The sequence below is a fragment of the Lacerta agilis genome, chromosome 13 (assembly GCF_009819535.1).
Source record: "Lacerta agilis isolate rLacAgi1 chromosome 13, rLacAgi1.pri, whole genome shotgun sequence".
Taxonomy (NCBI): Eukaryota; Metazoa; Chordata; class Lepidosauria; order Squamata; family Lacertidae; genus Lacerta; species Lacerta agilis.
In genome coordinates this window covers 14170519-14195531 of record NC_046324.1, presented here as the reverse complement: position 1 = coordinate 14195531, position 25013 = coordinate 14170519, and the positions used below count along the sequence as shown (strand labels likewise).

The following is a 25013-nucleotide window of genomic DNA, read 5'->3' as shown; positions in this document are numbered from 1 at the left end:
AAACCACTGAGCCTCTTGGGCTTGCCGATCAGAAGGTCGCCGGTTTGAATCCCTGCGATGGAGTGAGATCCCGTTGCTCTGCCAACAGTTCGAAAGCACACCAGTGCAAGTACCGGTAGATAAATAGGTACTGCTGCGGCAGGAAGGTAAACAGAGTTTTAATGCGCCCTGGTTTCTGTCACGGTGTTCCGTTGTGCCAGAAGTGGTTTAGTCATGCTGGCCACATGACCCGGAAAGCTTTCTGCGAAAAAAATGCCAACTCCCTCGGCCTGAAAGCGAGATGAGTGCCGCACCCCATAGTCACCTTTGACCGGACTCAACCGCCCAGGGGTCCTTTACCTTTACTGCCTTAATAGTAGACAACACCCATCCAACCCCAGTAGATATTGCAATTGCCTTTGAAAAATCCCTTGTGCATAAAGCATCTTGCACCAAATCCTAACATTTTGTTCTGCCTAGTTAGTGGTGGTATAAGATACTGGCAAAACCCCAGCCACAAAGGGTTAAGGGTGATGGGAGGAAATCAGGAGGAGATCTGGCTAGCTTTGCCTCACTCGCTCCACTGGCATAGGATGCAACTTCGACTCTGTGACACAAGCATCTGCTTGCCTTACAGAAGCCAAAGTGACATCCTGCTAAATTTCTGGAGAGCAGCCATGTCACTATGTTGGAGGGAAAATGAGATTCCTGTGGTGCCTTAAAATAGGCTGCAACCATGAACGCTAATGCCACAATACATTTGCTTGCCTTTTAATGTGCCAAAGGACTCTTGATAGGTTAAACTTCCTGCTTTCTCCCTGCCCTAAAGCAGCTTACAGAGGAGCAAATCGGTAACTAGACAGATAAAATGTGACAGTATTTGCTTCCTTTTACCATGCTAAAACACACAGATAATGGCAACTTCAATTATTATTAGTTAACATATTCTAAAATAAGCCATGGAATTATTTGAGTAATATGGTTATGCCAGGTGCCTAAAGAGCAAATGAAGGAAAACCCTAAAGAGCATTGCATTGAATGCAGTGGCGTAAGCTGTGATTGAAACGTCTGATTTACAAATCAACCCATCTTCTGTGTTCTCCATCTGTAAGGGGTTGCTAGCTGCTAGTCTAAATAAGGCTCTTCCCATCTCTTTAGCAACTGAGGTCTCCTCCAGGGAGTAGCTTAGTTTCTTCTGCCACGGTGCTAGTAACAGGAGAGGTTTCACCGGCTAACCTCCCACAGTCATGCGGCTCTTAAAAGTAAAAAGGAGCAGCCCCTGAAGGCCCAGGCATTCACAACTCTGTCTTCTCATTGAGAATACTGAGAGATATTGGACCAGGTAATATCTGCAGGTGTTCTTGAATTCTTCATATAAACCTAGGCAGCTGCCTTATACCAAGTAAAGTAAAGACCTATCTAGTTCAGTATTGTTTACTGTGACTGGCAGTGGCAATCCAGCATTTCGGAGAGGAGACATTCTCACCCCTACCTGGAGATTTTGGGGATTGATCCTGCATGCAGAGCAGGTGCTCTTCCAATGAGCTACGGCACCTTCCCTGACACCCTGCATCAAAGGCATGTAAACTCCCACACAAGTAACTTTGGTGCCGTTTCTTTGACATAATTTGTAATGTTGCATTTCCTAAGACGTTAAGTGGAACATAGTCCTTGTTAAATATTTGACAGTATAGAAAAATAGGCATAAGGCAGGCACGTCCAACAGGTAGAACGTGATCTACTGGTAGATCACTGGACATCTCTGGTAGATCACTAGTAGATCACTGGCTCCCCCAAAAGAAGCTCAACAACTTTGGCTCCCCTAAAAAAAGCTCAAATTTTTTGCCCTGCACCCCCAAAATGTGGCTTTCCTCCTCCCTAAAAAGCCCAACAACCTTGACCTGAACCCCCCCCCAAAGGGGGTAGATCACTGCCAGTTTTTAACTCTGTGAGTAGATCGCAGTCTCTTGTGAGTTGGCCACCCCTGGCATAAGGGAACAAAGACAAAAGGGATAAGAGCTATTGGAATTTGGTGGATTGATTGATTGATTAACTTATCAGTCATTTTATCTAGTCCAGGGCAACCCAAGGCAACTTACAACCAAATAGACAATGTACCACCACATAGATACAATAAAACTAAGAGGAAAGAGAAACACATTTAAATAAAATAAAAATACACATAAAAATACATTTCACAATACCAAGTGTTATTTATGCTCACCCAAAGTTATAATGTACTATTCAGATTCTTGTAGCGGGAGGGAAAGGTGGGATCATTGGTGGGGTTGTTTTTTTTTTTAATCTATAAAGCTATCTTATGCCAGCATCTGTTGTTTGCCTACTCTAGCAAAGGAGAAGTGCATGATGGGGTCCGGGGGTGGGCATCCCATTTCGTTACCTGAGGTGAAACAGGAAACTGCTGCTGCCCCACTTCTGCCAACCAAAGTCTACCTTCGCAGGGTTGTGTGGTGTTGCCCGCAAAGGGGTGATGGCAGCGGCAGGTTCTTGTGGCAGAATTGGTGAGGGTCCTGCCTCTTGGAGTTCTGCCGCCTGAGGCAGCTGCCATAACCCTGGTGGGGTCCCTATAGGCACCTGATTGGCCACTGTGAGAACACAACACTGGACTAGACGGCCCATTGGCCTGATCCTGCAGGCTCTTCTTAGGGTTTGAATGGCCTAGCAGTTTATGAGGCCTATGAAACCAGAAACTATATGCTAAGGAGCTTTTAAACTATTGGGATGAGTAGGATTGTCTATGCATTGAACTTACATTCCTGGTAGATTGCAAGGCAAAAAAAAGCCGAGCAATGTGGTGAACAATAGCTGCTCCAATATGCTTTAAGAGTTCCCTGAGCACTAATGTAATCTGCAATGAAACTGGAGAACAGAAGAAGGAAGTGTAAATCTAATAAGCACCGTGCAGAATAATGACCTCATTTATCAAACGTATTAAGCCTCTGAGTGGGTGCGATAAAGGGATTCTGCTTTACTGTCATCTGCAGTGTGGATTTGCAAATGACTGGATCCTCCTGGAATGCCAACCTACCCCACAAGTTACTGTCAGAGAGATCTATTGGTACCCTCTGTCGGCCATGAATAAAAATATTAATCTGCATATCTGCTTTGATAGCCAATATGTATGGTCCACAGTTGGGCAATGCTTGTCATATGGACAAACCAAAAGGAAGTAAAGCAGTGAGAGCTCTTTACCAGTCTGGATATTAAGCAAAAACAGGGTAGAGTCTGGGCTTGATGTTGAAGCCACCAAGTCTGCATTTAGTCACTGTTGTGTAGGAGGATGTTGCAGTCTTAATTGGATTAGGTTGCATGAGGTTTCAGAACAATGGGTGATTTCTCCCTCACCCTTCATATAAAATCTAGCAGTTGTCTGTCTGGCTTCATCTCACACACTGCTTCAGCTTTTCGCAGGTAGAGATACCTGGTTTTAAAAATGCATTGTTTTAAAGTAATGCTATGTCAAAAAAAGAGGAGTAGCAATTGTTCATCCTTTCTGCAAAGCAAAGGACAAGAAGCTGGTGCTGAAACAGCAGAGAAGTGGGGTTGTCAGGTTAAACAACTAGCAGTCCCTGGATTCATGGGGCAGTTCAGGGGTTGGCAAGCTGGCAAAGTGAACAGTGATGAATCTTGCCTCCAACGACAACGAACAAGTTGGGATCAGAAAAAGTATTGCTATGACACTGCTATAAGATTTATAACACAAATAGAATATTAAAGAACCAAACAATCTAAATATAAAAGACCCTACACATTTCAACCAAAAGGACTTCTTCAGTGTTCACTGATGTTAGGGCTGTCATATGTCTGGAAAATCCCAGACATACCTGTAGCCAGGATTTGACCTTCAGAAACAGTGCCCCAGGCGGAAATTGCTTAATGTTCAGGAAAAACTGGACGTATGGCATCCCATGTCAGAAGTTTAGATTTTGATGGATTTCCTTAAAAATAAGGGCAGCGTAATAAGTTTTAAAGATATTTCAGCTTTCATTTTCCTAGATCAGGAGATAAGCTCTATTTTAATTGCATGAAAGACTTGCATATTCTGGGTCCGATGGTGATGTGGCCTCATATTCCTAGGTTTGATGAACTTTTTTTGCATGTCAAAAAATGTGTTTTAGGAAGCCAGTCTGCACTAAGCAACAGTTGTTGGGTGGGTGTGCTAAGTGCTCTTATGTTTTGCAGGCATTCCTGGACTAATTTAGCTCCTTTTCTATCCCATCAATGTTCTCTTGCTATGTCTCATTTTTTGCAACAAGAATGGAGCTCCTTTGTTCAGCATATGATTGGCAGGACTGCATCTTCCTCCATTCAGGTTCAAGCTGGGTCCCCAGTAGTTTGCCTTAATTGCCGCTTAGCGTGAATCACGGAGACTTATCACTGTCTGCTTCCTGTGCAATATACTCCTCTTTTAAATCCCGGCTGCTGCAAAAGGAAACTGTTTCAAATGTGCTTCTTAACAAACGTGAACTGGCGTGCATCCCAGGTCTTCGCCATCTTTGTTTGTAGGAGAAGGAGAGAGTATGAGATCTTCCTTTCCAGTCCGCCTGCCTGCCTGGCCCAACTGCTGCATTGGTCTCTTCCCAACTCACTAGCGCAGGATCCAGCCTTTGCTGAGGTGTGTTTGCCAGTGCTCCCCCACCCCCCAAGTGTGCTTACACAGCAGTGTCACTCTTGGGCAGTCTACATCAGTACCTCAGAGCAGTCTCTCTCTGGGCATTGTGGAAATTTTTTTAAAGTGATGGCTGGTGGCAGTGGGCCTTGCTGGGAAATGTGAGCCCAGGCAGCTGCCTAAAGATATTGAGTCCCTTCCCTCCATCAGTGGCCTGCCACTCAGCAAGAGAGGGAAACAAATTGAGGGCGCTTCCACTGGCTTTATTTGGCCCACCTGTGTATTACCATAATGTTTCTATTGTGTCCACCTTTGGCACCACCCAGCATTCTTTTTCTGCCAAAGGACAGGTGAGTTTTAATGCTGTGAAGTAGGAGAATCCAGTGCAGCAACTGCCCTAGCAGAAACTCATTGCAGAACAAATTGCAACCTCTGCTACCAGCAACCTCTCGCTTGGATTATTGCAATGCACTCTATGTGGGGCTACCTTTGAAGGTGACCCGGAAACTACAACTAATCCAGAATGTGGCAGCTAGACTGGTGACTGGGAGCGGCTGCCGAGACCACATAACACCGGTCTTGAAAGACCTACATTGGCTCGCAGTACGTTTCCAAGCACAATTCAAAGTCTTGGTGCTGACCTTTAAAGCCCTAAACGGCCTCGGTCCAGTATACCTGAAGGAGCGTCTCCACCCCCATCATTCAGCCTGGACACTGAGGTCCAGTGCTGAGGGCCTTCTGGCGGTTCCCTCACTACGAGAAGCCAAGTTACAGGGAACCAGGCAGAGGGCCTTCTCGGTAGTGGCACCCGCCCTGTGGAACACCCTCCCACCAGATGTCAAAGAGAAAACCAACTACCAGACTTTTAGGAGATATGAAAGCTGCCCTGTCTAGGGAAGCTTTTAATGTTTAATAGATTATTGTATTTTAACATTCCGTTGGAAGGCGCCCAGAGTGGCTGGGGAAACTCAGCCAGATGGGTGGGGTATAAATAATAAATTATTATTATTATTATTTATTACCTGCTTTTGCATTCTCTTGCACAACTATGCCAGCAGAACAAGTGCCGTATATCACTAAGCAACTTTAACTTAGCACTACTTTGGATGCAACCCTTTGACCTGTTTTTTCTTTTTGAAACAAGAAAATGCTGTTGGAGTGTAGCACCTAAGAGCTTAAATGTCACCTCTACTATGAACTTACTTTGTGGCCTTGGGCGAATTACACAGCTCACAGCCTCATTCCCCGACCCATACCTGCAACATGAGGAATAATAATGACTTAATGTATGGGGTTGTGTGTAGGGGTTACAACTAAGAAGTGTCAGACCAACCAGACTCCTGAGGGGTTTTTTTGTTTTGGTTTTTTAAATAAGTCTGTCTCCTTTGTAGACTGAAAGTTATGAAGTGCCCTAGCCCTGACTACTGTTATGGCTGTCACAACACCATCTTAATTAAGGTGCCGGTATTAAGTTCTTGCTCTTCTGGTCTGAATTTGCTGTTAAAGCAACGTTTTGACTTTTTGGAAGATTTTGACTTGTAGGTTCACTGAACTCAGGGTTGGAAGATCAATCCTCTGCAGTCGAATTCCATTTTCAAATCTAGTAATGGATCTGAATAGCTTTTATCTATTCGTTTTTTTAAAAAAAAATGATTGATTCAAGACAATAAATGATAGGAGAAACATAAATATACATATACAAGTCAAATCAGTATAGTGTGCAGCTGAAGCCCATGTACCAATATGCTTATTCTTGTTATTCATCTGAATATTTCTTTTGCACAGCAAGCTTTTTGGCAAGTTGCTGTTTCTCCTATAATATGTAATCCTGATATTCTTTTCTGAATATCCCCCCCCCTTCTCTCTCCAGGTGATTATAAATAGCACAATCACACCGAATATGACCTTCACAAAAACATCACAGAAGTTTGGCCAGTGGGCTGATAGCCGAGCAAACACTGTGTTTGGCCTGGGGTTTTCTTCTGAACAGCAGCTAACAAAGGTAACTTGAGTTTGAATTACTTTTTCACTTTGTTGTTGCTTTTGTAAAATCACCTGCAATCTCAATGAATTAAAAGGATGAACATACAGATCTTGTGGGAGTCTCTCTCCTCTCTCCCCCCCTCTCTGTGTGTGTGTGTGTGAGAGAGAGAGAGAGAGAGAGAAACTGGATTTCTTTCACTTTGTCTTAATTAATAGCAACTTGGCTCTTTGCAAGCAATTAATCTCCTGTAATCAATGAGTGGGCCAGAGTTTGTGGGAGGTGTTAACTAGAAATTTTCTGAGTGTGTTTGATCATATGGTTTTCTACGCCTAGTTTTCTGTGCCTGCCTTGAAGCCAAACTAGGTGTTAGGCTAAATGCAAAGGCATTGCTCAACAGAACAGCTGTGAGTTCTGCTCCTCACTTCACCACGACATCCCATCTAAGAGCATAAGAACAGTCTGCTGGATCTAGCCTTTGGCAGTGGAGTTTACAGTCTTGCTCATACAGCCATTAATACTGCAGCTGCACTATACATTTAAAGCAGGTATCATACCACTTTAACAACCATGGCTTTCTCCAAAGTATCCTGGAAAGTGTAGTTTCTTTAGGGTTGCTGAGAGTTGTTCCCCTTACAGACCTACAATTCCCAGAATGGTTTTACAATCTTCCCAGAGAACTCTGGAAACTGTAGCTCTGGGAGGCAGAAAGGGGTTCTCCTAAACAACAACAAACGCCTTTAACAAACTACACTTCCCAGGAGTTTGGGGTTGGGGAGCCATAGCTGTTTATGATGCTGCTTTAAATGTATGGTGCAGATGGGGCTGTGTTCTTGATACAATAATAGTGCAGTAGTTGTGGGTTAAGGGGTCTCGTAACAACTCTCAGCAAACCTTAGAAACTACACTTCCAGGAGTGTAGAAAGCCATGGAGAAAGCCATGACGGTCAAAAGTTTTCGGATACTGCTTTAAATGTATAACGCAGATGGAGCCTAGGTGCCAGTAGATCCAGGCGAATTGGATGCCATAGAAATGATTTATTACTTTTGGAGTCTTCCTATTAGGGACCCTTTTAAACTAGCAGTAGTAGCTTGGTGATGAATAGCCCAATGGTGTACACAATGTGCACTCTATTTGTTGAGCTGGTGCTCTTGTCAAAGAATCAGAATAATTTTCCCAGGCTAGAAGTGAGTCACTTATCAGGACAGATAGCTGACATTTAAAAAAAAAACTGCTCAGCTCACCATTAGTGTCTCCGGATCATATTAGTTCACTAAATGTGATGCCCTTGAACATTCCACAACTTCCTCATTAATCTTTTCCTCCATAGCCTTGGAGGCTATAGGCCATGAGATGTTAGATTAGAGACCATGTTACAGAAGTCCCAGCTGCTGCCTCAAACAGCTAAAAGTGGTGGCTGTGTTTGTCAGCTGGATGAAAACATGGTGCAGACCCCTCACACTTCTGGACCCTTTCGGGAGGAAGAGCCACAGTCCTTTTTCTGCATTTCCTTTGTTGCTGCCTATGGTAGCCATTTTTGGCGACATGAGTATTCCATAGCAATGTCCGTGTGCTGCTCACCTTTGGGCTGGACCACCTACAACAAGAGAATATATACAGGGCAGGAAAGGTGGCAATCGAACAATGATGGCTCCACTTGGACAAGAAGCTGAGCTCCGGACTCAGCTCTCCCTTTAAAGGGGAGAGGCGGCCCCAGTTGCAGCCAGGCCTCTGCCCTCACTTGGCCCCTTGACCCGCCTGCAATTGGCCGAGTCCCAGCCAGTTTCCCACCAGACTGACAAGCGTCTGGATGGGGGAGACCTTGTGTCCCCTTTCGACCATGTGGGAGGACCCCACTCCATCCCCAAGGCATCTGGCTTGCTGTGCCAGGCAGCAGAGGGTAAAACAGTTTGAGTACATAATGCCAATCCTGGCCCTGGCTGCCAATTAGTTTCCGGGCCCTATTCAAAGTGCTGGTTCTGACCAATAAAGCCTTAAATGGCTCAGGGCCGCAATACCTCAAGGACTGCTTGTCCTCATATGAACTGGCCCAGACCCTGCAATGCTGCACTTGCTGCTGCTGTTGCTGTTGTTGTTCTTGTTATGCAGCCACTTTGGGCAGCTTCCCACAAATTAAAACAACAATAAGACATCAAACATTAAAAAACTTCTCCCTACTGGGCTGCCTTCAGATGTCTTCTACAACTCAGATAGTTTATTTCCTTGACATCTGATGGGAGGGCGTTCCACAGGGCGGGCGCCACTACTGAGAAGGCCCTCTGCCTGGTTCCCTGTCGCCTCACTTCTCGCAGTGAAGGAACCACCAGAAGCCCTCGGAGCTGGATCTCAGTGTCCGGGCTGAATGATGGGGGTGGAGACGCTCCTTCAGGTATATACGGCCAAAGCCGTTTAGGACTTTAAAAGTCATCACTGGAGGCAGTTCTTCGTGTACCACCTCCACAAGAGGTCCGGAGGTCGGCAACACGAGAATGGGCCTTTTTCTGCTGTGGCTCCCCGCTCTCCCTCACAAGGCTCTCCTGCCACCTTTGTTACATATCTTTAGGCGCCAGGCAAAAAAAAAAAAAAAGGCTAATTAAACCATCTATGGACTCTTTAATCTCTGTGTGTGGGGCTGCTATTGTTTTTATTTGCTATTATGCTACGTATTTTTGTTTTGTTTTTTTAATATTGTAACCCTCCCTGTGATATTTGGATGAATGGTGGTATGGAAAATAAATAAATACAGTTACATGGTTGCGTTATTTAGCTACTTCTGACAGATCCTCAGCATAGTTTGCTACAATTGTGGCCATCTTCCTAAGAATCAATGCAGTGTCCTTCAGTTTGCCTCCTGTCAAAGAGAACCTTGGGGAAAATAACCATTGTTCACAGGAAACTCTGCTGCGGGTGCATGGAGCATTCTTTAAATCTGGTTCGGTCTGAAATGTAGCATTCTTTCCATCTATATTTTCAATAAGTGGTTGTTCCAGTTCTTGCGATCTGCAATAATTTTGTAATTGTCTTGAGAGCAGAGATATATATCCCTCCCCAAGGCGTTTGATCTAAATGTTGTTGTGGTTTAGTCGTGTCCGACTCTTCGTGACCCCATGGACCAGAGCATGCCAGGCACTCCTGTCTTCCCCTGCCTCCTGCAGTTTTGTCAGGCTCAAGTTGGTAGCTTCGAGAACACTGTCCAACCATCTCATCCTCTGTTGTCCCCTTCTCCTTGTGCCCTCCATCTTTCCCAACATCAGGGTCTTTTCCAGGGAGTCTTCTCTTCTCATGAGGTAGCCAAAGTATTGGAGCCTCAGCTTCAGGATCTGTCCTTCCAGGGGAACCGGGGTTTCCTAACAACTCTCAGCACCTGTAAACTACGGTTCCCAGGATTCTTTGCAGGAAGCCACAGCTGTTTAAGTTGGTATGCTGCTTTAAATGTATATAGTGCAGCTCTGGCTGTATTTCCAACACTGCTGGATGGGAAAACATCCACTGCCACCACACCCAGCTTTGGAGCTGTAGGGCAGTCTGTGTGGTACGTGCAGTTCAATCCTCCCAGTACTTCCTCTCCACTCCCTGCCCCTTAGCACCTGCCATCTGAAGCAGCTGCTTCATTCGGCCTAATGATAGGGTTGGCCTTGTCAGTGCTCCAGCAAGAGTCTGAAGCTGCCCTGGAAGCATATATGGCCAAAGGGGGGGGGAGTCATAGGTCAGGGACAGAGCACATGCTTTTTATGCCGAAAATGCTTTGTATGTTCAGTCCCTTGTGCCTCAAGCTGGTCTCCTGGCTGGAACCCTGGAGAGAGTAGGGTTACTAGCCCAGAGATAGAAAGAAGACATAGTACCTACCAGAGAAGAATGGCAGAATAAACTGGTGGCAAAAATGACTGGAAGAATTGGAAGCCAGGAAGACCAAAATTTCAATAAGGAGTGGGAAAAATATATAATTTGCCTTAAAAATCATTGTAAACAATTAAGATTATTAGTAGAACTGGAATGAGACTTGTAGTTAAAGTTGGACTATGGTTATAATGGAATTTTAATGGAATCGGATCAATAGAGAAGATGCAGGAAGAAAAAAAGTTAACATAAGGACCCACAAAAGGGGAGGAGGAAAGTCCATGGGAATTTATGGAATTCTCTTTTGTTTTGGTTGTTGGACAATTGCTTGTAAATTTCAAAATCTGAAAATTAAATATATTTTTTTTAAAAAAAGAAAGCCTGTAGAGTAGGGTTGGTATATTTCAAAAAGTGAAAATCCGGACACAAAAGTTGTTCCTGGCTATGTTTGAGAAATTCCAGATGTATGGCAACCCTACTGAAGAGCAGTAGTCGGTAGCCTGTGCTGCCTTAGGCCCATGGTTTGATTGGGTTGAAGGCAGCTTCCTGGGAGCCACAAAGCTGCAGTAACACCATTCAGGGGTAGAGCTAAATGAATGCCTGATGCCTGAGAACTCAACCCCTTTCTAGGTCAGTCAGTAATTCGGTGGATTTGAGGGCTGATTTCATGGGAGGATAAGGCTATCGATGGCTACTAGCGATGACGGCTATACTCTGCCATCATGACTGGAGGTCGTATGCTTCTGAATACCAGTTTCTGGAAACTGCAGGAGGGGAGATTGCTCTTGTGCTCAGGTCCAGCTTGCAAGGCATCTTCTGGCTGGACACTGAGAACAGGGTGATGGACTAGATGGACCACTGGCCCGATCAACAGGTTCTGCTTGATGTTCTTATGCTTGACCAGGAGGTGGCAGAAGCTAAGGTGTGAAATCAGCTTTCTGTTTCCAATATGGATTTTAATAATTCTTATTCTTTGTACGGAAGTATTTTATGTGCACTGCTTAGAAATTCTGAGCATAAATGTAAATAGCAAAAGAAAGAAACAGGGTTTCAGTCTAGCGGATATTTTTCAGTTTTGGAATTAAGAGCAGGAGCGATTCATCCTTTCAGTGTGTGTGTATGTGTGTATATGTGTGTGTGTATATATATATATATATATATATATATATATATATATATATATGTGTGTGTGTGTGTGTGTGTGTGTGTGTGTGTGTGTGTGTGTGTGTATATATATATATATATATATATATATATATATATATATTTGTAGTAATATTGTAAAAAAAAAAACTAGGTAGGGTCTGTCAATATTTTATAAAGCACCCTAACATTTTAAAGCACATTGCATATATTTAAAGGTAATCTAGTATGTGTTTGCAGGCAGGCAGTCTAATAGAAACAGCATGAAAGGAAAAAGCAATGGGGAGAGAAGAGGAAAGCAAGCATTGGAGCTGCGGTTCCTTCACTGGCTGATGGATGTGGCCAGGTTGGTCTCTCCCTTCCCATGATTATATATCTCTTTGAAGCAGGGGGTGCACCCTCCCAGTGGACCATGGTGCCCCGGCTGGTGGCTTTCCCTCTGTGCCTGCCTGCTGAGACACTTCAAAAATAATATTAGTATTTGTAGTGGTAGTAGTAGTAGTAGAAGCGACTCACATGAGTTTGGCCAAACTGCAGGAGGCAGTGAAAGATAGGCGTGCCTGGCGTGCTCTGGTCCATGGGGTCACAAAGAGTCAGACATGACTGAACAACTGAACAACAAAGTAGTAGGTAGTGCAATAACTTCAAAAAGCAGGTCGTGTAATAACTGTAGTAATAGGTAGTGTAATAGCATCAGGAATTTGTGATAAACTTTTAAGGATGATGTGGTCTGCTGTTATCAGCATTGTTTATATTGCTCCACACCATACATTTAAATACCGGTACCATTCAGAGTGCATGGTTTCCACCGAATAATCATGGGAACTGTAGCTTGTAACAGTGCTGGGAATTGTAGCTCTGTGAGGGGTAAACTACAGTTCCGAGGATTCTTTGGGGGAAGTTGTGACCGTTTAGGTGGTAAAAATGTATTTTAAGTGCATGGTGTGGATGCGACTTAAAGAGATGCCCCACAGTGCACAAATAACAAACTTTTGTCAATGTGGATTGCTGTGAATTAATTAAAGCAGCAATTTCCAGATTTATTTATTTTTAAACAGAGAGAAGCCCACCACTGCCTTGGGTTTCTTGGTATCTTGTTGATCCCTCCAGCTAAGTTAGAAATTATTCTTCTGATTGAGTCTTCATTTACCATTTGGGAAGAAGTAAATTACAGTGGTAATGACATGCTGGTCCACAGGAATGAGGAGGAGGATGCGGCAATAACTGTTAATTGGACTTCACTGTCATTTATGAATGTTCCTGCATGGGATTGCAATGAAGTTCAAAGGTTTTGCAAACAGTTTTTGATATAGGCTCATCTTCTTAAAGCTGTAGCTTTCCCTGCTGGCTTGCATCATTAATTACCACACAAAGCAAGAATCATAAAAATTTCATGCAGGCTAAATGTCAAAATCTGTAAAGACTTATGCAAGATGGAAACATGTGGTTCTGTCTGGTTTTGCATTTTAAAAAGGGGGGTGGGTTCCTTATCCAGATCAGGTTTCTGAGACCCTAAGCATTGCAGGGATAATATTATCTTATTTTATTTGATGAGAATTGTGCGACCTTAAGGTAACTTGTACGATAGGACATGCATTAGTTAGGCTTGTTGGATTTTTGTGGGACGATGATGATGAAATAATGGATCTGTATTCTTGTTGCTCCCTAAACCCAGCAATAAATGTTCAACATTTAACAGCCTCACATCCATTATTTTTATGATGTCTGAGGCCACAGGTTACTGTAAGGCTGACAGCCAAATTACATTCATGGTCAGTTCCAAGAATTTAAGGCGCTTTCCTCACATACACACATACCCCAAATGTGCTCTGAAATGATTATTTGTCATTACCTGTCACTCCTGCCTTGGCCTCAAACCATCACAGACATTTCTCTTTCATTAAATTGACGTTTCAAGAGCAGAATTGGGAGTGGACACCACACCCAAGGGCGGGATCAGGAAATTCCCCTTCTGTTCCCCATCTTATTTGAACCTTTAATTTTCCCCTTGTGGGATTGAATGGGTGGTGGTCTTTAGATCAGGGAAATGGCTCAGGGGGAGAATGAAGCACAGCTTACCACAGCACTGTTGCATCCATCAAATGTGGACACCGCCCCCCCCTCCAACCTGTTAAGAAAAAGGGAGGGAAGGACAGTTCTAAATTAGGTTGCATGGTACGTGTGGCGAGTTTTAGAATCAGTTTTAATACAGTGTTTTAATGATGCAGTACATTGCTCTGAGCTCCCAATTGGACAAAGGATGGTATAGGAAACAAATAAATAGATATATACTGGGTAGATATATTATCTTGCATCCTGTGTGATTTGGCTCTAATTTTGACCTTCTATAAATCAGAATTAGCCAAGTTTGCAGCTAATCTGTGGGGAAAGGAGATCTGCCAGTGTGCAATGTTACACAACTGCATCCAGATGTTAATTGTGTGCTTTCTGAAATCGTCTCAGGGCTACATTTAAATGTTATCTTAATTATGCAGCTTGCAGCTATATATCTTTTTGCGTACCTGTTGTTGTTGTTGTTGTTGTTGTGGCTGATATTTTTTTCCTTTCTCCTTTTTTATATCTTAATTCATTTGTAACTGAATACCAATAAAATGCAAAAAATAATAAATAAATTAACAGGCATAGGAGCCTGATTTTTACTGGCCTGAGGTTCCCCACCAGCACCTCATTGTATAGAAACAAAACAAAAACCCCTCCACTTCAATTTCTGATTGTTTTGGATGGCCCCAGAGGAATACCTTCAAGCAGGCATAGCCAAACTCGGCCCTCCAGATGTTTCAGGACTACAACTCCCATCATCCCTAGCTAACAGGACCAGTGGTCAGGGATGATGGGAGTTGTAGTCCCAAAACATCTGGAGGGCCGAGTTTGCCCATGTCTGCCTTAAAGCTCACTTTTCTCTATGCACCTTCATAATTCATGCAGGCTAATTTAAAATCAATTAGAGTATGCTGTTATTTGCGGCTGTCCTAATGTAACACTTTGCTTATGTGTTTTTGTTTATGTTCAGTTTGCCGAGAAATTTCAAGAGGTGAAAGAAGCTGCCAGACTGGCAAGAGAGCGGTCTCAAGAAAAAACAGAGACTTCTAGCAATCATTCCCAAGTAAGTGATTTATCTGAATGTGGAATATGGGAACATGGTCTCGTTGATTTGAAAACGGATTTTGTGAAAGAGAAGAGAAGTTGAAAACGCTATCAAAGGTCAGCTTCAGGTGAGCGTTAGCAAAGAAATAAAGTATTTTAACAGCAGCAACAAAAATGATTCAGGGTGATGGCAGATGCCACATACAGCAGATGAGCTGAGAAAGCTGTTCCTGGACTGTACGACATCTAACCTTAGGTAAGGGGAATCACATGTTTGGACACACTATCCTTAAAAAAGGCATCTCCAGACCTCCCTTCATTTTCACTCATAGCAGGGAGAATTCAGAGGTGCAGGAACTTTTTTGTGTTTTGCTAGAATGTCAAGATCTGCAAATAAGAGCCAGTCACAAAATGGTGAAGCCAGTTTTCTACTTCGCTCCATGAAACCTGCACACTGGAATGCATACAAATCTACCTGTAAGTTCCCAGGCACCAGTGCTTCTAACACAACCCTCCCAAACTGGCCCGCATTGCTGAATGAAGACATATGGCAGCCAATTAGTACTCTCATTGACAAGCAAGGAACACTGATGTTAAGAGAGAAGCAATTAGCACAAGACCAGCCATGATAGAGATTTTTTTTTCCAAACTTGAATTTTTACTTGAACTTGTTGAAGCATTGGTAGATAGAGACAATTGGAAATCTGCTGCAAATCACTCAGAAATCTACCAGTAGATCTGAATCTACCTTCAGCCTGCCCCTGAAATAGAATTTTTTTGCAACTTAAGGAGAAGTTTGGGCCTAGCCATCTCCCAACCTGGCTTGAAAACCTCTGCGTACAGGGAATTTTTCAATAGTGTTCAAAGCTGAGGTGATACAGTCCAGGAACAATTTCGCCAAGTGATCCGATTCCGTTGACCCTGCCCTCTGAAATACAATGACTATCCTTTCTTGCAGAAGGTGTTTCCTTTGGGTCACTTGGAAGATAGTGGGGGGCGTGGCGTACGCAGGGGTTCTGACCACGTTGTAGCGTGTTAAGAAGCGGCAGGCCTTTATTGTAACGGTTTTCCTTGGTTTGTGGAATGCGTTGTGCAGGAATCGGGCCGCGAAACTCCGTGTTCCACTCGGGCGTCCAGCGTCAATGGGACGGACGATGAGAAGGCATCGCACGGCGGTCCCTCAGATGCACAACTGAAAACAGAGAATGACAAACTGAAACTTGCCTTAGCCCAGAGGTGAAGCTGCTTTCATGACTACATTATTGTTGGCTATTTGTTGGTCACTGCATTCCCAGGCCAAAAGAAGTGCCCACGCTTTTTACGAAGTGGGAGAGTACTTCTTTTGTAGTAACAGTGGGGGCTGGGGTATTAGGGCGGATGGAGCGCTGCCCAAACAACCCGAGTCTTCCCTCAGCCATTCACTGCCTACTCACAACCAATGAGGGAGGTGGGTGCGCTGTGTCATTGTCTCTGTCTCCCCCTGCTGTTAGTCCTCCCTGCTTTCCACCATGTCTGTCCCAGTTAGCACCAACGACCACTTCTTAGGGAAGATCCACACCACATTTAAAGCACATACGCCCCCACAAGAATCATGGGAACTGTAGTTTCCCCTCACAGAACTACAATTCCCAGCACCCTCAACAACACAGAGTTCCCAAGTTTCTTTGTGGGAAGTCATTTGCTTTAAATGCATGGTTAGATAGCAAGCAGGAGTTGAGAGCTAACTAACTGGGAGCCAGTGTGGTGTAGTGGTTAAGAGTGGTAGACTCGTAATCTGGTGAACCGGGTTCGTGTCTCCGGTCCTCCACATGCAGCTGCTGGGTGACCTTGGGCCAGTCACACTTCTCTGAAGTCTCTCAGCCCCACTCACCTCACAGAGTGTTTGTTGTGGGGGAGGAAGAGAAAGGAGAATGTTAGCCGCTTTGAGACTCCTTCGGGTAGTGAAAAGCGGGATATCAAATCCAAACTCTTTATCCTATGGGGGTTGGGGGGCTCTGATTTGACTTTGAAACTCCCTGCTGAGATAACTCATCTAGTTCTCTTGTTGATATTCTTCTGCCAGAAGGCAAAAAAGCTCTTTATTTAAACAGATGTTTGGCCCACCGAGCTGATTGTTTTTTCCTGCTTCGCTGTGTTTTAATCCGTTTTTAATTTAATTACGTTTTTAACAGGCTGCTCTTTCAAATCTGCTACAACTTGCTTTTTTAATATGGTTTTTTATTATGATATTGCTTATTTCTTAAGTGGATTGGTCATTTTCTGTTCTGGACACCAGTAACTGTGACGTTTTATAAACGTAGCACTGCAGTTCACATAATACAAGCATATCTTGCAAACATGTCTGGATAAAGTCATGCCACATTATTACTGCGGTAGCAGCACTGTGTTAATATAGGTATCAGGGTAAGTGTCCAAGCCCTCTAAGCATAGCAGTTACCCAAGGTATAAACCTGACGGGGAGTGTTTTTTTTGGAGGAACCATATAAAAAACCAAATTCACAGTAAAGTGAAGCTTAGGGTGATACGCAGTTAGAACTAGTAGCTTCTTAAACCTATTTCCACCCTCTTGTTTTTCAAATTGTTAGCTGAAATATAAAATAAAATCCCACCACCACCCCATCTGTCAGTTATCCCACTTTCCCTCCAAGGAGCTTGAGGTGACATATCAGGTTCTCCTCCCTCTCTGTTTCATCCTCACAGCAACCCCATGAAATGGGTTAGGCTGAGAGATTATGACTGGCCCAAGGTCAACCATAGAGCTTTTTGGCTGTATGGAGATTTGAACCCTGGGGTCTCCCAGGTCCCAGCCCAATCCCCTAACCACTACACCACACTGGCTCACTCCATGCTCCTTTCAACTCCATGCTCTGACTCAAACATTCCCTACAGTGGTGTGCAACGTTGTTGAACTCCAGTTCCCGCAATCCCTGGCCACTGCCCATCCTTGCTGAGACTAATGCGAGGTGGGAGCTGGGAACATCTGGAGGTTCCCCACATGGCAATCTCCTCCCCTGCCCCTTCAAACACAGGCCCACCCAAACATGGTCAAACTTGTTGGAAGCCAAAATCAAATAAGTAGGAGGTCTATTGTTATCCACCAATACTAGAGCAATGCAAATAGTGCTCTGTGTGTGAGAGAGAGACAGAGAGAAGCTTTTGTGGGTCACTTTGTGTGCCTTGTTTTGTTTTCGCTAAGAGACTTTATACCTTTATGCTGTTTAAAGAGGATCAGAGAAGTTTCGCCACGCCACATGTATTTGTCCTGCTGGAAGGATTTAAAACAATTCCGATACCGTTCTTGGACACTGTTACACCCTCAGATGTATTTATGATATTGACTAAGAGAGGTGTTTAACAGTCAGCCTCCCATGAGAGAGGTTTTCTAGCATTAAGAACGAAAGAAGGGCCTGCGGCCATTTACTCTTAGCACCCTGCTGCCACAAAGTAGGCGTGCAGAGTGTGACCATTCCAGTAAATTGCCCACGTGAAAGCAGGCAAAGTGGCACGTGTTTTCTCTTTAGGAAACTCCCTGGTTCCACGACTGCCCAAAATAAATGTTGCAAGGGTTTGAGTAATCCAGTTACGTTTGCAGTTTGGGAATATGGTTGGAAGGCTGGACATAACAAATGGCTATAAACTCATAAGGTGACAGCGGGAATTGAGAAAGTAAGGATATTAGGGCCATTCCATGAAAAATGAGCCTGATAAGGATGCTAGATGAGCGCTGGACTTTGGTGAGGAAGATTCCAAACGTGCAGTCTAACCATTTTTTTAAAGCTAAAGACAAAAGAAGTTCAGTTTATGGACCTTCTTTTCAAAAGTCCACCCACGTAGTCTACACAGAAGTGTTCAAGTTAAAAGTTTTCTGATGATTGTCCCACCCGTGACAGCATTTTTTCCTTAATTTTGTATTGTTCAATTTCTTAAACTTAATTTCTGATTGCATAGTTGTAACCAATAAACATTGATTTAAACAGATATGCTGAGTTTATCATTGATTCACCTCCCAACTCACAGAGTTTTTCCATAAATCAAACTTATCTCAAGCTCCATGTCCTTTTTTTGTCCCACCCATGACAATACTTTAACATTTAATAAAATTGTCAAAAATATCCATAAAAATAATAAAAAATTAGTAAAATGTTCAGTATCTTATTAAGAACATAGTTTAAATTTTGGTTGTTAATTTTTATGTATATTTACATTGTTACATATGTGTGAATACCAAAAAACATGGTCCAGGTGTCCCACCCGTGACAATGGAATGGCCCGATAGAGCTTACGAGTTATATAAAGATGCAAGAAGGGAGACCAAAAAAAACCAACAGGTTTTTTTTTGCAGAACTGGAATACATTTGTAGAAGATTAGCATAAGAAGGCCCACAATTCATGAGGTATAAAGTTTGTTTTATTTGTCCTGCTGTAACAATAAATATGAATATGAGTAATATTCACCAAATACGAAGGTATTATGCCATGAGCAGAGCTGTTGTATTGTAGTAAACTTGAATGAACACACACACACACACACACACACACACACACACACACAAATATATATATGTGTGTGAGAGAGAGAGAGAGAGAGAAACTGGAAAGTGTGTGTGTGATTAATCTTTAAAATGCTTAATCCATCCCTGTTAATCAGGATTATGTATATTTCAAACCACTTGCCCCTCCCAGTTCTGAGGTATTTTATATGCTGCATAATGAGTGCCTCTTATCTGGTCTATAGAAAAAATATTGAGAAAGCTCCAATGTTTGTGTGATTTCCCCCCCCCCACCTTTCTTTTAGCTCCTCCAATGTAAAGAAATGGGAAACGGAACTGCACAGCCTTAGGGAGAGCAATGCCAGACTGACTTCTGCACTCCAAGAATCTGCAGCCAGCATAGAACACTGGAAGAAACAGTTTTCCATTTGCAAAGATGAGAACGATCAACTTAGGAGCAAGGTATTGGATGCAGCAAATTGAAATGGCGGTGCTTTACTCATTTTATTAGTCAGAAAACATGCCAGTGTGCTGTAATGATTAGATGAGGAGTGAGGAAACTTCTCCAGCCCCGAGGGCTGCATTTCCTTTTGGGGAACCATCTCTTTTGAATGACGGTTTGGGCAGTTTACAAAGGCAAAGTTTCAATGGTACCCTGGACAGCTCCAGGAAGGGCGAAGGCTCCAAAAGAGGAGAGCTCAGATGTTGCTGCTGCTGCTGCAGCAGCAGCTAGTCAGGGCTGTGGCTTGAGGAGGGGACATGTCCAAAGGAGGGGCCCATGGTCTCGAGGGCCACCATCTCTGGATTGGAGCATTGGACAAGAACTGCAGGGTTCTGAGGGTTCCTTGGGAAGAGAGATTTATTGTTAAACCATTCAGGGAACTACAGTGGACCCTCTAGTTACGTACTGCTCTGGATATGTAACTTTTGGGTTACAAACGCGGAAAACCCGGAAGTATACACTTCATGCGCAGAAGCGCTCAATCGCAACGTGCGCAGAGGCGGCACCTCTGCCTACAGACTTTTCGGGGTTGCGGACGGACGAATTTAATTCATATCCAGAGGGTCCACTGTATAGCTCTGTGAGAAGAACAGGGGTCTTAGGCATTTGTGGCAACAAATAAATTGGTTCTTACTCTGGGATGAATATTTTAGTATCTATACTTAATAGCTAGCCTATGGATCCTGGTCGGCAACACACCTTGGAGGTAGATCCATTTATTTCACTTATGTAATGCATTGGCAACTTGCAAAAATAAAATTTAAGAACTTAAAATACATTTTAGCCAATATAAAAATCCTGGTGCCGCTTCATGCATACCTAGCTGTGCTGAGTTGCCCTGGGATAGTCCAAAAATTGCTGGAGAGAGAGAGAGGTGAAGGCACAATCATTCCTGTCTGCTAAAAACTGTTTTGCCCAATATTAGATGTACTGAATGTAAATGTCAGGGGAGAATAACAAAAAGGTGTAAACTTTTCCTGGAGCAGTCCAGGAATAGTAGTGTGCACTGCCACTAAATAATATGGTGTGATATTTCAAAAGATTTTAATTGGCCCACACACTCCTGGCAGAAGTTTATTGACAGCAGGGGTTTTTGGTTTCCATCAATGCTACTTATAGCAAGAATCCCACAACACTGAACTTGATTTGTGGGGAAAGGCAGCTTTGCTCAGTGCTGGAAGAACTATGCGGAGAGGAGTTCTTTTTTCCTTCACAAGGACCTGCACTTTGAACACACTGGCTGCGTTTGGATGATTGCATCTTGGCTTCATAAGCTGACCTATACACAAGCCTTTTTGCTGTAGTTGCAGCCTCTTTGCTTCTCCCTCCAAAGCACACCTGAAGAACACTTGTTTCCCTCAAAGAATTCTGGGTGTTGTAGTTTATCCATCAGAGTTACAATTTCTAGCAACCCTTAACAAACCCTTAACAAACAAGTGTTTTAAATCAGTCTCTAGCTGGTTTTGGACTACAACTCTCATCATCCCTGACAGTCAGGGATTATGGGAACTGTAGTCCAAAAACAACTGGAGACCCAAGTTTGAGAAACCCTGGTCTAGGCCTTCCCCCAGCCCCTTTAGCAACCTGCTGCTATCTCCTTATTTTCCTGCGATGTTTTCATTATTTAAAAATGTGAAAAGCAAATCATGAGTATTTGTAGTGGATTGGGAACTCAGACTGGCTCCTTTCAACCCTTCTTTAAGATTGACGAGCTGGAAGAGCAGTGCAATGAAATAGACAAGGAGAGAGAACGAAATGCGCAGTTGAGCAGGCGCCTCCAGGAATTGGAAGCAGAGCTGCAAGACAAGGAGCTGGTATGTAAAACAAAGAATGGTAATGAAGTGCTTAAAGCTGTGGACATGCAGCCACAGCATCTTTGGGGAATCAATCCGCTTCCACGGTACTTGTAAAACAAAAACAAAACCCTAATGCATATTACTTTAGAAGCTGAGCAAACCCTAGAGTCTTAGGGCACAATAACATGACCGATGCTCCTGAAAATGCCATGGGTTCCTAGAAAAACATTAGGCTTTTGTGTGCTCTTGTCTGTTTTACCTTGGGACCTTATTCTAATTTTTGTTTTGTTTTGTTTCAATGCAGTAACAAAAGCTGGACAAAATTTTAAGTTGGGTAGAATGGTTTTTGTTTTCTAAGTGAGCAAACTGAGCCCTCCTGGGGAAGCTGGAAGGGTTAGAAAACCCACAGGGGCAGGTAGAAGTCATGGTCGGTACCCTTCTTAAGGTACGTGTATACTGCAACCTTCTTCCAAAGAATCCTGGGATTTGTCCTTTGAGAAATGTGCAAGGAAGGTGTTTTTCTTCCACGCAGAGGAAACCAGAGAGACACAGTTTGATGCAGTGATTAGAGTGTTGAACTACGGACCCAGGAGACCAAATCACCACTCGGCCTTGAAGCTCACTGGGTGGTCTTGGGGCAGTCACTGGCCTCTCAGCCTAACCAACCTCATAGGGTTGTCAAGCTATTCCAGTCCAACAGCTACTCAGTGTTGGAAGATGTTTATATAGATCTCTTGAAAGCTGTTGCGCGTTGTATTGTCTATACCATAATTTCCTTCTTGGTTTCAACTCCATATGCTCAATACAAGGGACAAAACAAAAGAAGCATAGAATTGTAGAGTTGGAAGGTATCCCAAGGGCCATCTTGTCCGACCCCCTGCAATGCAGGGATCAAGCCTAAGGAATCCCTGACAGATGGTCATCCAACTGCTGCTTCAAAACCTCCTATGAAGAAGAGCTGACCACTCTCTGAGGCAGTTTGTTCCACCGTCAAGTAACGCTTACAATCAGAAAGTTCTTCCTAAAGTTTAGTTGGAATCACCTTCATGGTAATTTTAACCCACTAGTTCAGGTCCTGCCCTCCGGAGCAGGAGAAAACAAGCTTCCCCCATCTTCCATGTGACAGCCCTTGAGATATTTAAAGATTGCTATCCTTTCACCTCTCAGTCTTCTCTTCTGAACATACCCAACTCCCTCAACTGTTCCTCATAAGGCCTTGTTTCCAGCCACTTTATCATCTTGGCTGCCCTCCTCTGCATATGTTTCCCCTTGTCAATATCCTAGATTCGTTGGTAGAGCATGGACTAGATGACCCATGTGGTCCCTTCCAACTCTACAGTCCTTAAACTGAACTAGACACAGTACTCCAGGTGTGGCTTGACCAAGGCAGAATCGAGCAGGGGTGGGTGCGGGTGGCACTGTGGTCTAAACCACTAAGCCTCTTGGGCTTGCCGATTAGAAGGTCGGTGGTTCAAATCCCCGCAACAGGGTGAGCTCCCGTTGCTCTGTCCCAGCTCCTGCCAGCCTAGCAGTTTGAAAGCACACCAGTGCAAGTAGATAAATAGGTACCACTGTGGTGGAAAGGTAAACGGTGTTTCTGTGCGCTCTGGTTTCCGTCACGGTGTTCCGTTGCACCAGAAGCGGTTTAGTCCTGCTGGCCATGTGACCCGGAAAGCTGTCTGTGGACAAATGCCAGCTCCCTCGACCTGAAAGCGAGATGAGCGCCGCAACCCCATAGTCTCCTTTGACTGGACTTAACCGTCCAGGGGTCCTTTACCTTTACCTTACTCCAGGTGTGGCCTGACCAAGGCAGAATAGAGCAGTACTAAAAGATATGACCCTTTTTGTGCAAGTCAAGGCCAGATGATTTCATGCTGGATGCAGGACAAGGTTCTGACTGGATGCAAGGTAAGGCGAGGTTCAGGCTCGATGAGGGCAGGGCAGGCTGTAAGGTAGGGCAGAACTCTGATACAATGCCACATCCTCAGGCCAGAGAGGCTCTGGCTGTACAGGCTCACTGGGAAGCAGCGCTTCTGAGGCTGTCCCTGCATGCCCTTCCGCTTCTTGTTCAGATTCCTCAACTGTTCCTCACCTGCAGAAGAGGAACCTAACTCCTGGTCCCTGACAGACAATTGCATTGTACTGAATTAACAGCTGTCTGGAAAACTTGTTGGGGCTGTCTCAGATCTATTCCTCCTTGTTTCCCCACCCGCCTCTTCCTGCTTTCAGCAGCTGCAGCTGGGAGGAAGATTGACATCTTAGGATAATGGTGACACAGCGCAAAAAACCTTCTTGTTGTAGCATGCAAGTATTCCTTGAACTGGAATAAGGGATTAAGGTGGCTTGATCGGGCCGAGGCAGAGACACAACTAGAGTTTAGCTTTGGAATTTACACAGACACAAAAACCCAATTAGTTTCTGGGTTCAGTTCAGCTTGGTACCACGAAACCTTAAGGACCACCCACCCACCTTATAAGCCAGCCCAGACCCTGCAACACAGACAGGCAGTCCACGAAGCAGTCTGAAGCAAGCTGTGAGAGGGCATCATCCTGAGAGGAGGAGAAGCCACTGCCAGTAGCTGGGGCTGCACCTCCTGTTGCCTCTCCACCAGCAGCAGTGCTACCACTCCTCACACCATCATGCTTCCCCCCCCCCAACTGCACAGGTGGAGCTGGCGCCTCTGCTGCTGCCTCCTGCCTCTTGCCACTGCTGGGCACCTGGTGGTTGGCTCCCAGCTCTTGTCACTGCCGGGCACTCACTGCTCCTAGATGCTTGCCACCTCCACAACCCTGGCGGCTGCAGCAGCATGCTCAAATGGCAACTCCTCTATTTGCTCCTGGGCCACTGTCTTCCTCCTGCTCACCCTCTTTGAGTTAACCTGGGGAAGATGAGCACAGCAGCAGGATTGAGCAGGAGGTGTCAAGTACCCGGCAGTGGGGAGCACAGCTAGGGTTTTCGCCTCTAGTGGCAAGACATCCTGGGCCACCCCTGCCCTGCAATCTTCATCAGAGGCTCTTCTCTGTGGACCCTGTGCAAGGGGGGGTGTAGGGGGTGGCTACCCAAGAATGAATACTGGTAATTAATAGATTAGAAAGCTGAAACGTTTTGCGGTCACACCAACTCATTTTTTTTAAATTTTATCACAACCCTAAGCATTTATCTGACGCCCAAGAATCCAAACTATTTTGTGCTTCATTAAATTATCGAGACACACACAGTTACACCTACACATGAAAATTCATATTACACAAGGTGGGAGGGGGGAAATGGATTGAGGTAATAATAAACAAGAGACCTACAGCAAGTGATTAAGTGACAGAGACTTAATCAGAATAGTAGGGGTGATTCATCCTTGGACAGACATTCTGCAAAACATGCAAAAATGGGAATTGCTGGGGGAGGGAATTCTCCACCTCCAGCACCCAAGGGTCCAAGCTGCTGCAGTTTTGGTGTACACCACTGACTGTCAATGCTGGGAGTTCTGCTTGTGCCCACCGCCTGCTTGGAAGAGTGTGGACTGATTCCTGGACCCCAATTTCCTCAACCAAT

General features: G+C 44.3%; 1 protein-coding gene across 1 annotated transcript in view; it reads left to right on the top strand.

Moving 5' to 3' along the window:
• HOMER2 (homer scaffold protein 2) overlaps window positions 1-25013 on the top strand; it is a 76155-nt gene that overhangs the window by 45344 nt on the left and 5798 nt on the right. The window contains exons 3-7 of the mRNA XM_033167388.1: window positions 6480-6611; window positions 14603-14695; window positions 15773-15912; window positions 19472-19628; window positions 21372-21482. Of these exons, the coding sequence (XP_033023279.1) occupies window positions 6480-6611; window positions 14603-14695; window positions 15773-15912; window positions 19472-19628; window positions 21372-21482 (633 nt within the window). The remainder of the gene's footprint in view (window positions 1-6479; window positions 6612-14602; window positions 14696-15772; window positions 15913-19471; window positions 19629-21371; window positions 21483-25013) is intronic.